This window comes from Callorhinchus milii, unplaced genomic scaffold (genome assembly GCF_018977255.1).
Source record: "Callorhinchus milii isolate IMCB2004 unplaced genomic scaffold, IMCB_Cmil_1.0 Scaffold95, whole genome shotgun sequence".
NCBI lineage: Eukaryota > Metazoa > Chordata > Chondrichthyes > Chimaeriformes > Callorhinchidae > Callorhinchus > Callorhinchus milii.
The window spans coordinates 74625-88819 of record NW_024704836.1 but is presented as its reverse complement, the minus strand read 5'-3'; the positions used below and the strand labels follow the sequence as shown (position 1 = coordinate 88819).

The following is a 14195-nucleotide window of genomic DNA, read 5'->3' as shown; positions in this document are numbered from 1 at the left end:
ACCACATCGGAAGTGGGCCTCACCTCCCCCCAGTGATGGGAGGTGGAGCTGGGGAGGAGGGGAGGTGTCTTAGTGAAGCTACAGCCTCCCCCGGGGTATGAACTGGGTACAGCGGGTCCCAAAATTGGTTCCAAATTCAGAGATAGAGACACAGATGCATCTGGAATGCGTTGCCTGAAAGGCTGGTGGAAGCCATTCGATAACAGCTTTTAAGGGAGAGCAGATAACTATTTGGGGAGGACAAGTTTGCAGGTTATGGGGAGAGAGTGGGGGAGTGGGGTTGAATTGGAAGCTCTTTTCAAAGACCGGCACAGACACGATGAGCCGAATGGCCTCCATCTGCGCTGTATAATTCTATCATTCTACATGAAGTGGCTCTCGTGCCCCACCCACCAGTGGGGCATTGGTGGGAGGTTTGAGTTGTGGGGAAAGGGAAGACTTTTAGTGAAGTTACAGCCTCCCCCGGGGTATTGGCAGGAACACGAGATCACAAAATTGGTCCCAGATTCAGAGACAGAGACACAGAGGAACAGTGTGGAGAGTGGGCGACATGGAGCCGTGGCTACTCCGGCCCTGAACCTCGATTTCTCCTGTCTCTCAATCGTCTGTGTTGATGGGTTTTATTTCTGCAGAGACTGAGGGCAGGTGTTGGGGGAGGGGCTGGTGTGTGTGTGTGTATAGAATCGAGTCGTTGTGTATCCTGTGTGAGGTTTATGTACGAGAGATCTGTCTCTCTCTCACGCTGTGCCCTTCTCTCGCAGCGCAGTAATACACCCCCTCCTGGGTTGGGTTGATGTTGGTGATCTCCAGGGTGGAGTTCATGTTGTCAGGTGTCTTGGTAATGTTGTAGCCGGATTTAAACTTGTCCTCATATACAGTTGAGTATTCATTATATCCAATCAATGTGAGGCCTCCCTGATGGGGTTGGATGTACCAAAGCATCATATCAAGGGATTTGTCGTTGTGGCTACATCTCAAACTCACTGTCTCCCCCTCTCTGGCTGTGACTGTCCGCGGCCTCTGAGTCACCAAAGCTCCCAGTGACAGACCTGCAAAGACAATATAACAATGAGATCCGCCGACAGGGAATCTGTGGCTGAATGTCCTGGGGGGTGTTCAATGGATTACGCACACACACAAAGCGCAATCATGCGGACAGAGAGGGTGTGATATGTAATCCCTGTGGATTTGAGAGTTTACGGGGATGAGAGAGATGTTGAGAGATACTCACAGGGCCAGAGGATGGAGATCAGAGAGACGGTGAGAAAGGACAGACTCATTGAGGCAGAGACTTGGATTAACATTGGGAACCTCACACCAGAGCTCAGGTTCCTCTCTCTGTCACTGTCTCTCTGTCTCTCCCTCTCTCTATGTCTCTGGAATGAAGCTCTGACAGAGTAAAGTCTGCACCACATCGGAAGTGGGCCTCACCTCCCCCCAGTGATGGGAGGTGGAGCTGGGGAGGAGGGGAGGTGTCTTAGTGAAGCTACAGCCTCCCCCGGGGTATGAACTGGGTACAGCGGGTCCCAAAATTGGTGCCAAATTCAGAGAGAGACACAGATGCATCTGGAATGCGTTGCCTGAAAGGCTGGTGGAAGCCCATTCGATAACAGCTTCTCAGGGAGAAGCAGATAACTATTTGGGGAGGACAAGTTTGCAGGTTATGGAGAGAGAGCGGGGGATTGGGGTTGAATTGGAAGCTCTTTTGTGGGGAAAGGGAAGCCTGTGAGTGAACATAAGAACATAAGAATTAGGAGCAGAAGTCGGTCATTTGGCCCCTCGAGCTGCCCCGCCATTTGATAAGATCATGGCTGATCTTCTGACCTAACTCTAATTACCTGCTCTATCCCCATATCCACTAATCCCTCTATTTTTTAAACATCTATCAGTCTCAGCCTTGAAGATGTTCAAGGACTGACATCTACAGCCTTCTGGGGAGTGGATTCCATAAAGTCACTGCCCTCTGAATGAAGAAATGTTTCCTCAACTCTGTTCTAAAAGGCTGACCCTTAATGTTAAGACTGTGACCCCCGGTTATAGATTCTCCCACCGGGGAAACAGACCCTCAGTGTCTACTTTATCAGCCCTTTAATAATCTTATATGTTTTAATAAGATCCCCCCTAATTCTTCTGTACTCCAGAAAATACAGTCCCAGTTTATTCAGCCTCTCCTCATAGGTCAGTTCCTCATCCAGGAACTAACCGAGTGAAGTTACAGCCTCCCCCGGGGTATTGGTCAGGAACACAGATCACAAAATTGGTCCCAGATTCAGAGACACAGAGGGAACAGTGTGGAGTGGGCGACATGGAGCCGTGGCTACTCGGCCCTGAACCTCTATTTCTCTCTGTCTCTCAATCGTCTGTGTTGATGCGTTTTATTTCTGCAGAGACTGAGGGCAGGTGTTAGCGTGGGAGGGGCTGGTGTGTGTGTGTATAGAATCGAGTGGTTGGGTATCCTGTGTAAGGTTTATGTACGAGAGATCTGTCTCTCTCACGCTTTGCCCTTCTCTTGCAGCGCAGTAATACACCCCGTCCTGGGTTGGGTTTATGCTGGAGATCTCCAGGGTGGAGTTCATGTTGTCAGGTGTCTTGGTAATGTTGTGGCCAGATTTCTCATACGTTATCGCTGAGTTAACGACATACCCGATCAATGTGAGGCCTCCCTGATGGGGTTGGATGTACCAGAGCATCACAGTAAGAGAGCTGTCGTCCTGGTGACAATTCAAAGTCACTGTCTCCCCCTCTCTGGCTGTGACTGTCGCGGCCTCTGAGTCACCAAAGCTCCCAGTGACAGACCTGCAAAGACAATATAACAGTGAGATCCGCCGACAGGGAATCTGGCTGAATGTCCTGGGGGTGTTCAATGGATTACGCACACACACAAAGCGCGATCATCGCGGACAGAGAGAGGATGTGATATGAATTCCTTGTGGATTTGAGAGTTTACGGGGATGAGAGAGATGTTGAGAGATACTCACAGGGCCAGAGGATGGAGATCAGAGAGACAGTGAGAAAGGACAGACTCATTGTTGGCAGAGACTTGGATTAACATTGGGAACCTCACACCAGAGCTCAGGTTCCTCTCTCTCTCTCACATACACTCACTCTTTAACATTCACACTCTCATTTTGGTGGTTAACTTTCTCAATAACTTGCCCCTCAATCCTAAACATTGTCTCTCTCACTCTATCTCTGTGGAATGAAGCTCTGGATAAGGAAAGCTCCAATGACACCAAGTGTCGGCACCAAATCGGAAGTGGCCTCTCCCCCACCCACCCCCCACCCACCTTGTGGGACATTGGTTGGAGAGGAGATGTGGGGGAGTGGGTTTGTCTTAGTGAAGCTACAGCCTCCACCAAAGTATGGCCTGGGAAACAGTTGCTCATAAAATTAGTCGTTGGCTCGGAGACGTAGAGGGAACAGTGTGGAGAGTGGGCGACATGGACCCGTGGCTACTCCGGCCCTGAACCTCTATTTCTCTCTGTCTCTCAATCGTCTGTGTTGATGGGTTTTATTTCTGCAGAGACTGAGGGCAGGTGTTGGCGGGGAGGGGTTGGTGTGTGTGTGTATAGAATCGAGTCGTTGTGTATCCTGTGTGAGGTTTATGTACGAGAGATCTGTCTCTCTCTCACGCTGTGTCCTTCTCTCGCAGCGCAGTAATACACCCCCTCCTGGGTTGGGTTGATGTTGGAGATCTCCAGGGTGGATTCATTCTGTCTGGTGTCTTGGTAATGTTGTAGCCGGATTTAAACTTGTCCTCATAGGTGGTTGAGGCTTGGTTATATCCGATCAATGTGAGGCCTCCCTGATGGGTTGGATGTACCAAAGCATCATGTTAAGGATTTGTCGTTGTGGCTACATCTCAAAGTCACTGTCTCCCCCTCTCTGGCTGTGACTGTCCGCGGCTCCTGAGTACCAAAGCTCCCAGTGACTGACGTGCAAAGACAATATAACATCCGTCATCCTGACCACAGGGAATGTCCTGGTCTGATCCCCGGAATTACATACACATACGGGCGCACACCCTCACACATACACATACACACATACACAGAGCCGGATCTTCTCAGACATAGAGAGGGGAGGATGATATGAAATCCCAGTGTATTTGGGAGCCTGAGGGGAATTGAGAGATGTTGAGAGATACTCACAGGGCCGGATAGATCAGAGAGACAGAGAGAAGAGAAAGGACAGACTCATTGTTGGCAGAGACTTGGATTAACTTTGGGAACCTCACACCAGAGCACAGGTTCCTCTCTCTATCTGTGTCTCTCTGTCTCTCCCTCTCTCTATGTCTCTGGAATGAAGCTCTGGCAGAGTAAAGTCTGTACCACATCGGAAGTGGAACCTCACCCTCCCCACTGTGATGGGAGGTGGAGCTGGGGACGAGGGGAGGTGTCTTAGTGTAGCTACAGCCTCCCCAGGGTATGAACTGGGTACAGCGGGTCCCAAAATTGGTTCCAAATTCAGAGATAGGGACACAGATGCATCTGTAATGCGTTGCCTGAAAGGCTGGTGGAAGCCCATTCGATAACAGCTTTTATGAGACAAGTAGATACCTATTTGTGGAGGACAAGTTTGCAGGTTTATGGGGAGAGAGCGGGGGAGTGGGGTTGAATTGGAAGCTCTTTTCAAAGACCGGCACAGACACAATGAGCCGAATGGCCTCCATCTGCGCTGTATAATTCTGTGATTCTACATCGGTCTCGTGCCCCACCCACCAGTGGGGCATTGGTGGGAGGTTTGAGATTGGGAAAGGGAAGCCTTTTAGTGAAGTTACAGCCTCCCCCCGGGGTATGGTCAGGAACACGAGATCACAAAATTGGTCCCAGATTCAGAGACAGAGGCACAGAGGGAACAGTGTGGAGAGTGGGCGACATGGAAGCCGTGGCTACTCCGGCCCTGAACCTCGATTTCTCTCTGTCTCTCAATCGTTCTCGTGTTGATGTTTTTTATTTTTTCTGCAGAGACTGAGGGCAGGTGTTGGCGCGGGAGGGGCTGGTGTGTGTGTGTATAGAATCGAGTCGTTGTGTATCCTGTGTGAGGTTTATGTACGAGAGATCTGTCTCTCTCTCACGCTGTGCCCTTCTCTCGCAGCGCAGTAATACACCCCTCCTGGGTTGCCTTCTTGATCTCCAGGGAACAGTTCTTATAGTCGTCTGTCTGTTTAACTTCGTAGTCAAGTTTGTAAGCATCCTCCATCGTTGGGTTTGACGCATAACCGTATCCAATCAATGTGAGGCCTCCCTGATGGGGTTGGAGGTACCACAGCATTGTATTAAGGGCACTGTCCTTCTGGTAACATCTCAAAGTCACTGTCTCCCCTCTCTGGCTGTGACTGTCCGCGGCAACTGAGTCACCAAAGCTCCCAGTGACAGACCTGCAAAGACAATATAACAATGAGATCCGCCGACAGGGAATCTGGGCTGAATGTCCTGGGGGGTGTTCAATGGATTACGCACACACACAATGCGCGATCATCGCGTACAGAGAGAGGTGTGATATGAAATCCCTGTGGATTTGAGAGTTTACGGGGATGAGAGAGATGTTGAGAGATACTCACAGTGCCAGAGGATGGAGATCAGAGAGACAGTGAGAAAGGACAGACTCATTGTTGGCAGAGACTTGGATTAACATTGGGATCCTCACACCAGAGCTCAGGTTCCTCTCTCTGTTTGTGTCTCTCTGTCTCTCCCTCTCTCTATGTCTCTGGAATGAAGCTCTGACAGAGTAAAATCTGCACCACATCGGAAGTGGGCCACACCTCCCCCCAGTGATGGGAGGTGGAGCTGGGGAGGAGGGGACGTGTCTTAGTGTAGCTACAACCTCCCCCGGGGTATGAACTGGGTACAGCGGGTCCCAAAAATTGGTTCCAAATTCAGAGATAGGGACACAGATGCATCTGTAATGCGTTGCCTGAAAGGCTGGTGGAAGCCCATTCGATAACAGCTTTTATGAGACAAGTAGATACCTATTTGGGGAGGACAAGTTTGCTGGTTATGGGGAGAGAGTGGGGGAGTGGGGTTGAATTGGAAGCTCTTTTCAAAGACCGACACAGACACGATGAGCGAATGGCCTCCATCTGCGCTGTATAATTCTATCATTCTACATTGGAAGTGGCTCTCGTGCCCCACCCACAGTGGGGCATTGGTGGGAGGTTTGAGTTGTGGGGAAAGGGAAGACTTTCAGTGAAGTTACAGCCTCCCCCGGGGTATTGGGCAGGAACACGAGATCACAAAATTGGTCCCAGATTCAGAGACAGAGACACAGAGGGAACAGTGTGGAGAGTGGGCGACATGGAGCCGTGGCTACTCCGGCCCTGAACCTCGATTTCTCTCTGTCTATTAATCGTCTGTGTTGATGGGTTTTATTTCTGCAGAGACTGAGGGCAGGTGTTGGCGGGGAGGGGCTGGTGTGTGTGTGTGTGTATAGAATCGAGTCGTTGTGTATCCTGTGTGAGGTTTATGTACGAGAGATCTGTCTCTCTCTCACGCTGTGCCCTTCTCTCGCAGCGCAGTAATACACCCCCTCCTGGGTTGGGTTGATGTTGGTGATCTCCAGGGTGGAGTTCATGTTGTTGGTGTTTTGGTAATGTTGTAGCCGGATTTAAACTCCTCATATACGGTTGAGTATTCATTATATCCAATCAATGTGAGGCCTCCTGATGGGGTTGGATGTACCAAAGCATCGTATCAAGGGATTTGTCGTTGTGGCTACATCTCAAAGTCACTGTCTCCCCCTCTCTGGCTGTGACTGTCCGCGGCCTCTGAGTCACCAAAGCTCCCAGTGACAGACCTGCAAAGACAATATAACAATGAGATCCGCCGACAGGGAATCTGGCTGAATGTCCTGGGGGGTGTTCAATGGATTACGCACACACACAAAGTGCGATCATCGCGGACAGAGAGAGGGTGTGATATGAATTCCCTGTGGATTTGAGAGTTTATGGGGATGAGAGAGATGTTGAGAGATACTCACAGGGCCAAAGGATGGAGATCAGAGAGACAGTGAGAAAGGACAGACTCATTGTTGGCAGAGACTTGGATTAACATTGGGAACCTCACACCAGAGCTCAGGTTCCTCTCTCTGTCACTGTCTCTCTGTCTCTCCCTCTCTCTATGTCTCTGGAATGAAGCTCTGACAGAGTAAAGTCAGCACCACATCGGAAGTGGGCCTCACCTCCCCCCAGTGATGGGAGGTGGAGCTGGGGAGGAGGGACGTGTCTTAGTGAAGCTACAGCCTCCCCCAGGGTATGAACTGGGTACAGCGAGTCCCAAAATTGGTGCCAAATTCAGAGATAGAGATGCATCTGGAATGCATTACCTGAAAGGCTGGTGGAAGCCCATTCGATAACAGCTTCTAAGGGCGAAGTAGATAACTATTTGGGGAGGACAAGTTTGCAGGTTATGGGGAGAGAGCGGGGGAGTGGGGTTGAATTGGAAGCTCTTTTGTGGGGAAAGGGAAGCCTGTGAGTGAACATAAGAACATAAGAATTAGGAGCAGGAGTCGGCCATTCGGCCCCTCGAGCTGCACCGCCATTTGATAAGATCACAGCTGATCTTCAGACCTAACTCTAATTACCTGCTCTATCCCCATATCCGCTAATCCCTCTATTTTTTAAACATCTCTCAGTCTCAGCCTTGAAGATGTTCAAGGACTGACATCTACAGCCTTCTGGGGGAGTGGATTCCATAAAGTCACTGCCCTCTGAGTGAAGAAATGTTTCCTCAACTCTGTTCTAAAAGGCTGACCCTTAATGTTAAGACTGTGACCCCCGGTTATAGATTCTCCCACCGGGGAAACAGACCCTCAGTGTCTACTTTATCAGCCCTTTAATAATCTTATATGTTTTAATAAGATCCCCTAATTCTTCTGTACTCCAGAAAATACAGTCCCAGTTTATTCAGTCTCTCCTCATAGGTCAGTCCACTCATCCCAGGAACTAACCGAGTGAAGTTACAGCCTCCCCCGGGGTATTGGTCAGGAACACGAGATCACAAAATTGGTCCCAGATTCAGAGACGTAGAGTGAACAGTGTGGAGAGTGGGCGACATGGAGCCGTGGCTACTCCGGCCCTGAACCTCGATTTCTCTCTGTCTCTCAATCGTCTGTGTTGATGGTTTTATTTCTGCAGAGACTGAGGCAGGTGTTGGCGGGGGAGCGGCTGGTGTGTGTGTGTGTGTATAGATCGAGTGGTTGTGTATCCTGTGTGAGGTTTATGTACGAGAGATCTGTCTCTCTCTCACGCTGTGCCCTTCTCTCGCAGCGCAGTAATACACCCCCTCCTGGGTTGGGTTCACGCTGGAGATCTCCAGGGTGGAGTTCATTCTGTCCGGTGTCTTGTAATGTTGTAGCCGGATTTAAACTTGTCCTCATATGTGGTTGAATATTGGTTATATCCGATCAATGTGAGGCCTCCCTGATGGGGTTGGATGTACCAGAGCATCACAGTAAGAGGCTGTCGTCCTGGTGACAATTCAAAGTCACTGTCTCCCCCTCTCTGGCTGTGACTGTCCGCGGCCACTGAGTCACCAAAGCTCCAGTGACAGACCTGCAAAGACAATATAACAATGAGATCCGCCGACAGGGAATCTGTGCTGAATGTCCTGGGGGTGTTCAATGGATTACGCACACACACAAAGCGCGATCATCCGGCGGACAGAGAGAGGGTGTGATATGAATTCCCAGTTGGATTTGAGAGTTACCGGGATGAGAGAGATGTTGAGAGATACTCACAGGGCCAGGGATGGAGATCAGAGAGACAGTGAGAAAGGACATTGTTGGCAGAGACTTGGATTAACATTGGAACCTCACACCAGAGCTCAGGTTCTCTCTCTCTCTCACATACACTCACTCTTTAACATTCACACTCTCGCTTTTGGGTTAACTTTCTCAATAACTCTCCCCCTCAATCCTAAACATTGTCTCTCTCACTCTATCTCTGTGGAATGAAGCTCTGGAAAAGGAAAGTCTCCAATGACACCAAAGTGTCGGCACCAAATCGGAAGTGACCTCTCCCCCCACCCACCCCCACCCACCTTGTGGGACATTGGTTGGAGAGGAGATGTGGGGGAGTGGGGGTGTCTTAGTGAAGCTACAGCCTCCCCCAAAGTATGGCCTGGGAACAGTTGGTCATAAAATTAGTCGTTGGTTCGGAGACGTAGAGGGAACAGTGTGGAGAGTGGGCGACATGGAGCCGTGGCTACTCCGGCCCTGAACCTCGATTTCTCTCTGTCTCTCAATCGTCTGTGTTGATGGGTTTTATTTCTGCAGAGACTGAGGGCAGGTGTTGGCGGGGAGAGGGCTGGTGTGTGTGTGTGTGTATAGAATCGAGTGGTTGTGTATCCTGTGTGAGGTTTATGTACGAGAGATCTGTCTCTCTCTCACGCTGTGCCCTTCTCTCGCAGCGCAGTAATACACCCCCTCCTGGGTTGGGTTCAAGCTGGAGATCTCCAGGGTGGATTCCTTGTCATTAGTTGTCTTTGTTCATGTTGTGCCGGATTCAAAAGCCTTTCTCATACGTTGGGGACATATAGATATATGCGATCAATGTGAGGCCTCCCTGGTGGGGTTGGATGTACCAGAGCATTGTATCAAGGGCACTGTCATTCTGATAACTGTAAAACTCACTGTCTCCCCCTCTGTGGCTGTGACTGTCCGCGGCCCCTGAGTCACCAAACTCCCAGTGACAGACCTGCAAAGACAATATAACAATGAGATCCCTCCGACAGGGAATCTGGGCTGAATGTCCTGGGGGGTGTTCCAATGGATTACGCACAAACACAAAGCGATCATCACCGATAGAGCGAGGGTGTGATATGAAATCCCTGTGGATTTGAGAGTTTACGGGGATGAGAGAGATGTTGAGAGATACTCACAGGGCCAGAGGATGGAGATCAGAGAGACAGTGAGAAAGGACAGACTCATTGTTGGCAGAGACTTGGATTAACATTGGGAACCTCACACCAGAGCTCAGGTTCCTCTCTCTGTCACTGTCTCTCTGTCTCTCCCTCTCTCTATGTCTCTGGAATGAAGCTCAGACAGAGTAAAGTCTGCACCACATCGGAAGTGGGCCTCACCTCCCCCAGTGATGGGAGGTGGAGCTGGGGAGGAGGGAGGTGTCTTAGTGAAGCTACAGCCTCCCCCGGGGTATGAACTGGGTACAGCGGGTCCCAAAATTGGTTCCAAATTCAGAGATAGAGACACAGATGCATCTGTAATGCGTTGCCTGAAAGTGAGGCATTGGTGGGAGGTTTGAGATGAGGGGAAAGGGAAGCCTTTTAGTGAAGTTACAGCCTCCCCCGGGTATTGGTCAGGAACACGAGATCACTAAAATTGGTCCCAGATTCAGAGACACAGAAGGGAACAGTGTGGAGAGTGGCGACATGGAGCCGTGGCTACTCCGGCCCTGAACCTCGATTTCTCTCTGTCTCGCAATCGTCTGTGTTGATGGGTTTTATTTCTGCAGAGACTGGGGCAGTGTTGGCGGGGGAGGGGCTGGTGTGTGTGTGTATAGAATCGAGTCGTGTATCCTGTGTGAGGTTTATGTACGAGAGATCTGTCTCTCTCTCACGCTGTGCCCTTCTCTCGCAGCGCAGTAATACACCCCCTCCTGGGTTGGGTTCATGCTGGAGATTTCCAGGGATGATTTCTTCTTGTCATTACTCTGTGTAATGTTGTAACCAGATTCAAAGCCTTTCTCATACGTTGGGTTTGACAGAACAGCATATCCGATCAATGTGAGGCCTCCCTGATCGGGTTGGAGGTACCAGAGCATTGTTTCATATTTAGTGTTATTCTGGTAACATCTCAAAGTCACTGTCTCCCCCTCTCTGGCTGTGACTGTCCGCGGCCTCTGAGTCACAAAAGCTCCCAGTGACAGACCTGCAAAGACAATATAACAGTGAGATCCGCCGACACGGAATCTGGGCTGAATGTCCTGGGGGGTGTTCAATGGATTACGCACACACACAAAGCGCGATCATCGCGGACAGAGAGAGGATGTGATATGAATTCCTTGTGGATTTGAGAGTTTACGGGGATGAGAGAGATGTTGAGAGATACTCACAGGGCCAGAGGATGGAGATCAGAGAGACAGTGAGAAAGGACAGACTCATTGTTGGCAGAGACTTGGATTAACATTGGGAACCTCACACCAGAGCTCAGGTTCCTCTCTCTCTCTCACATACACTCACTCTTTAACATTCACACTCTCACTTTTGGGTTAACTTTCCCAATAACTCGCCACCTCAATCCTAAACATTGTCTCTCTCACTCTATCTCTGTGGAATGAAGCTCTGGATAAGGAAAGCTCCAATGACACCAAAGTGTCGGCACCAAATCGGAAGTGGCCTCTCCCCCCACCCACCCCCTTGTGGGACATTGGTTGGAGAGGAGATGTGGGGGAGTGGGTTTGTCTTAGTGAAGCTACAGCCTCCACCAAAGTATGGCCTGGGAACAGTTGCTCATAAAATTAGTCGTTGGCTCGGAGACGTAGAGGGAACAGTGTGGAGAGTGGGCGACATGGAGCCGTGGCTACTCCGGCCCTGAACCTTATTTCTCTCTGTCTCTCAATCGTCTGTGTTGATGGATTTTATTTCTGCAGAGACTGAGGGCAGGTGTTGGCGCGGGAGGGGCTGGTGTGTGTGTATAGAATCGAGTGGTTGTGTATCCTGTGTGAGGTTTATGTACGAGAGATCTGTCTCTCTCTCACGCTGTGCCCTTCTCTCGCAGCGCAGTAATACACCCCCTCCTGGGTTGGGTTGATGTTGGAGATCTCCAGGGTGGAGTTCATTCTGTCAGGTGTCTCTGGTTAATGTTGTAGCCGGATTTAAACTTGTCCTCATAGGTGGTTGAGGCTCGGTTATATCCGATCAATGTGAGGCCTCCCTGATGGGGTTGGACGTACCAGAGCATTGTATTAAGGGCACTGTCATGCTGGGAACATCTCAAAGTCACTGTCTCCCCCTCTCTGGCTGTGACTGTCCGGGGCTCCTGAGTCACCAAAGCTCCCAGTGACAGACCTGCAAAGACAATATAACATCCATCATCCTGCCCACAGGGAATGTCCTGGTCTGATCCCCGGAATTACATACACATACGGGCGCACACACTCACACATACACATACACACACATACACAGAGCCGGATCTTCTCAGACATAGAGAGGGGAGGATGATATGAAATCCCAGTGTATTTGGGAGCCTGAGGGGAATTGAGAGATGTTGAGAGATACTCACAGGGCCAGAGGTTGGAGATCAGAGAGACAGTGAGAAAGGACAGACTCATTGTTGGCAGAGACTTGGATTAACTTTGGGAACCTCACACCAGAGCACAGGTTCCTCTCTCTATCTGTGTCTCTCTGTCTCTCCCTCTCTCTATGTCTCTGGAATGAAGCTCTGGCAGAATAAAGTCTGTACCACATCGGAAGTGGACCTCACCTCCCCCCAGTGATGGGAGGTGGAGCTGGGGAGGAGGGGAGGTGTCTTAGTGAAGCTACAGCCTACCCCAGGGTATGAACTGGGTACAGCGGGTCCCAAAATTGGTTCCAAATTCAGAGATAGGGACACAGATGCATCTGTAATGCGTTGCCTGAAAGGCTGGTGGAAACCCATTCGATAACAGCTTTTATGAGACAAGTAGATACCTATTTGTGGAGGACAAGTTTGCAGGTTATGGGGTGAGAGGGGGGGGAGTGGGGTTGAATTGGAAGCTCTTTTCAAAGACCGGCACAGACACAATGAGCTGAATGGCCTCCATCTGCGCTGTATAATTCTGTGATTCTACATCGGTCTCGTGCCCCACCCACCAGTGGGACATTGGTGGGAGGTTTGAGATGTGGGGAAAGGGAAGCCTTTTAGTGAAGTTACAGCCTCCCCCGGGGTATTGGTCAGGAACACGAGATCACTAAATTGGTCCCAGATTCAGAGACACAGAGGGAACAGTGTGGAGAGTGGGCGACATGGAGCCGTGGCTACTCCGGCCCTGAACCTCGATTTCTCTCTGTCTCTCAATCGTCTGTGTTGATGGGTTTTATTTCTGCAGAGACTGAGGGCAGGTGTTGGCGCGGGAGGGGCTGGTGTGTGTGTGTATAGAATCGAGTCGTTGTGTATCCTGTGTGAGGTTTATGTACGAGAGATCTGTCTCTCTCTCACGCTGTGCCCTTCTCTCGCAGCGCAGTAATACACCCCCTCCTGGGTTGCCTTCTTGATCTCCAGGGAACAGTTCTTATAATCGTCTGTCTGTTTAACTTCGTACTCAAGTTTGTAAGCATCCTCCATCGTTGGGTTTGACGCATAACCGTATCCAATCAATGTGAGGCCTCCCTGATGGGGTTGGAGGTACCACAGCATTGTTTGATAGGCTGTGTCCTTCTGGTGACAATTCAAACTCACTGTCTCCCCCTCTCTGGCTGTGACTGTCCGCGGCCTCTGAGTCACCAAAGCTCCCAGTGACAGACCTGCAAAGACAATATAACAGTGAGATCGCTCCGACAGGGAATCTGGGCTGAAAGGAGGTGATCAATGGATTACACACACACACACAAAGCGGGATCATCGCGGACATCCATCAATAGAGGCGAAGGGGTGATGTTGAGTGGAGGATGATATGAAATCCCAGTGTATTTGGGAGCCTGAAGGGAATTGAGAGATGTTGAGAGATACTCACAGGGCCAGAGGATGGAGATCAGATAGACAGTGAGAAAGGACAGACTCATTGTTGGCAGAGACTTGGATTAACATTGGGAACTTCACACCAGAGCTCAGGTTCCTCTCTCTGTCACTGTCTCTCTGTCTCTCCCTCTCTCTATGTCTCTGGAATGAAGCTCTGACAGAGTAAAGTCTGCACATCGGAAGTGGGCCTCACCTCCCCCCAGTGATGGGAGGTGGAGCTGGGGAGGAGGGGAGGTGTCTTAGTGTAGCTACAGCCTCCCCCGGGGTATGAACTGGGTACAGCGGGTCCCAAAATTGGTTCCAAATTCAGAGATAGAGACAGATGCATCTGGAATGCGTTACCTGAAAGTGAGGCGGGAGGTTTGAGGTGAGAGGAAAGGGAAGCCTTTTAGTGAAGTTACAGCCTCCCCCGGGGTATCGGTCAGGAACACAAGATCACTAAATTGGTCCCAGATTCAGAGACACAGAGGGAACAGTGTGGAGAGTGGGCGACATGGAGCCGTGGCTACTCCGGCCCTGAA

The 14195-nt window shown here is 50.4% G+C and overlaps 2 gene segments (V, D, J or C); both read right to left on the bottom strand.

Annotated features, from left to right (window-relative positions):
* Positions 1-694: 694 nt before the first annotated feature.
* LOC121851718 lies at positions 695-3066 on the bottom strand. The segment is given in 2 exon segments: positions 695-1049; positions 2979-3066. Coding segments are annotated over 2 exon segments (387 nt in total).
* Positions 3067-13108: 10042 nt separating this feature from the next.
* Positions 13109-13765, bottom strand: LOC121851720. The segment is given in 2 exon segments: positions 13109-13460; positions 13670-13765. Coding segments are annotated over 2 exon segments (384 nt in total).
* Positions 13766-14195: the final 430 nt, after the last annotated feature.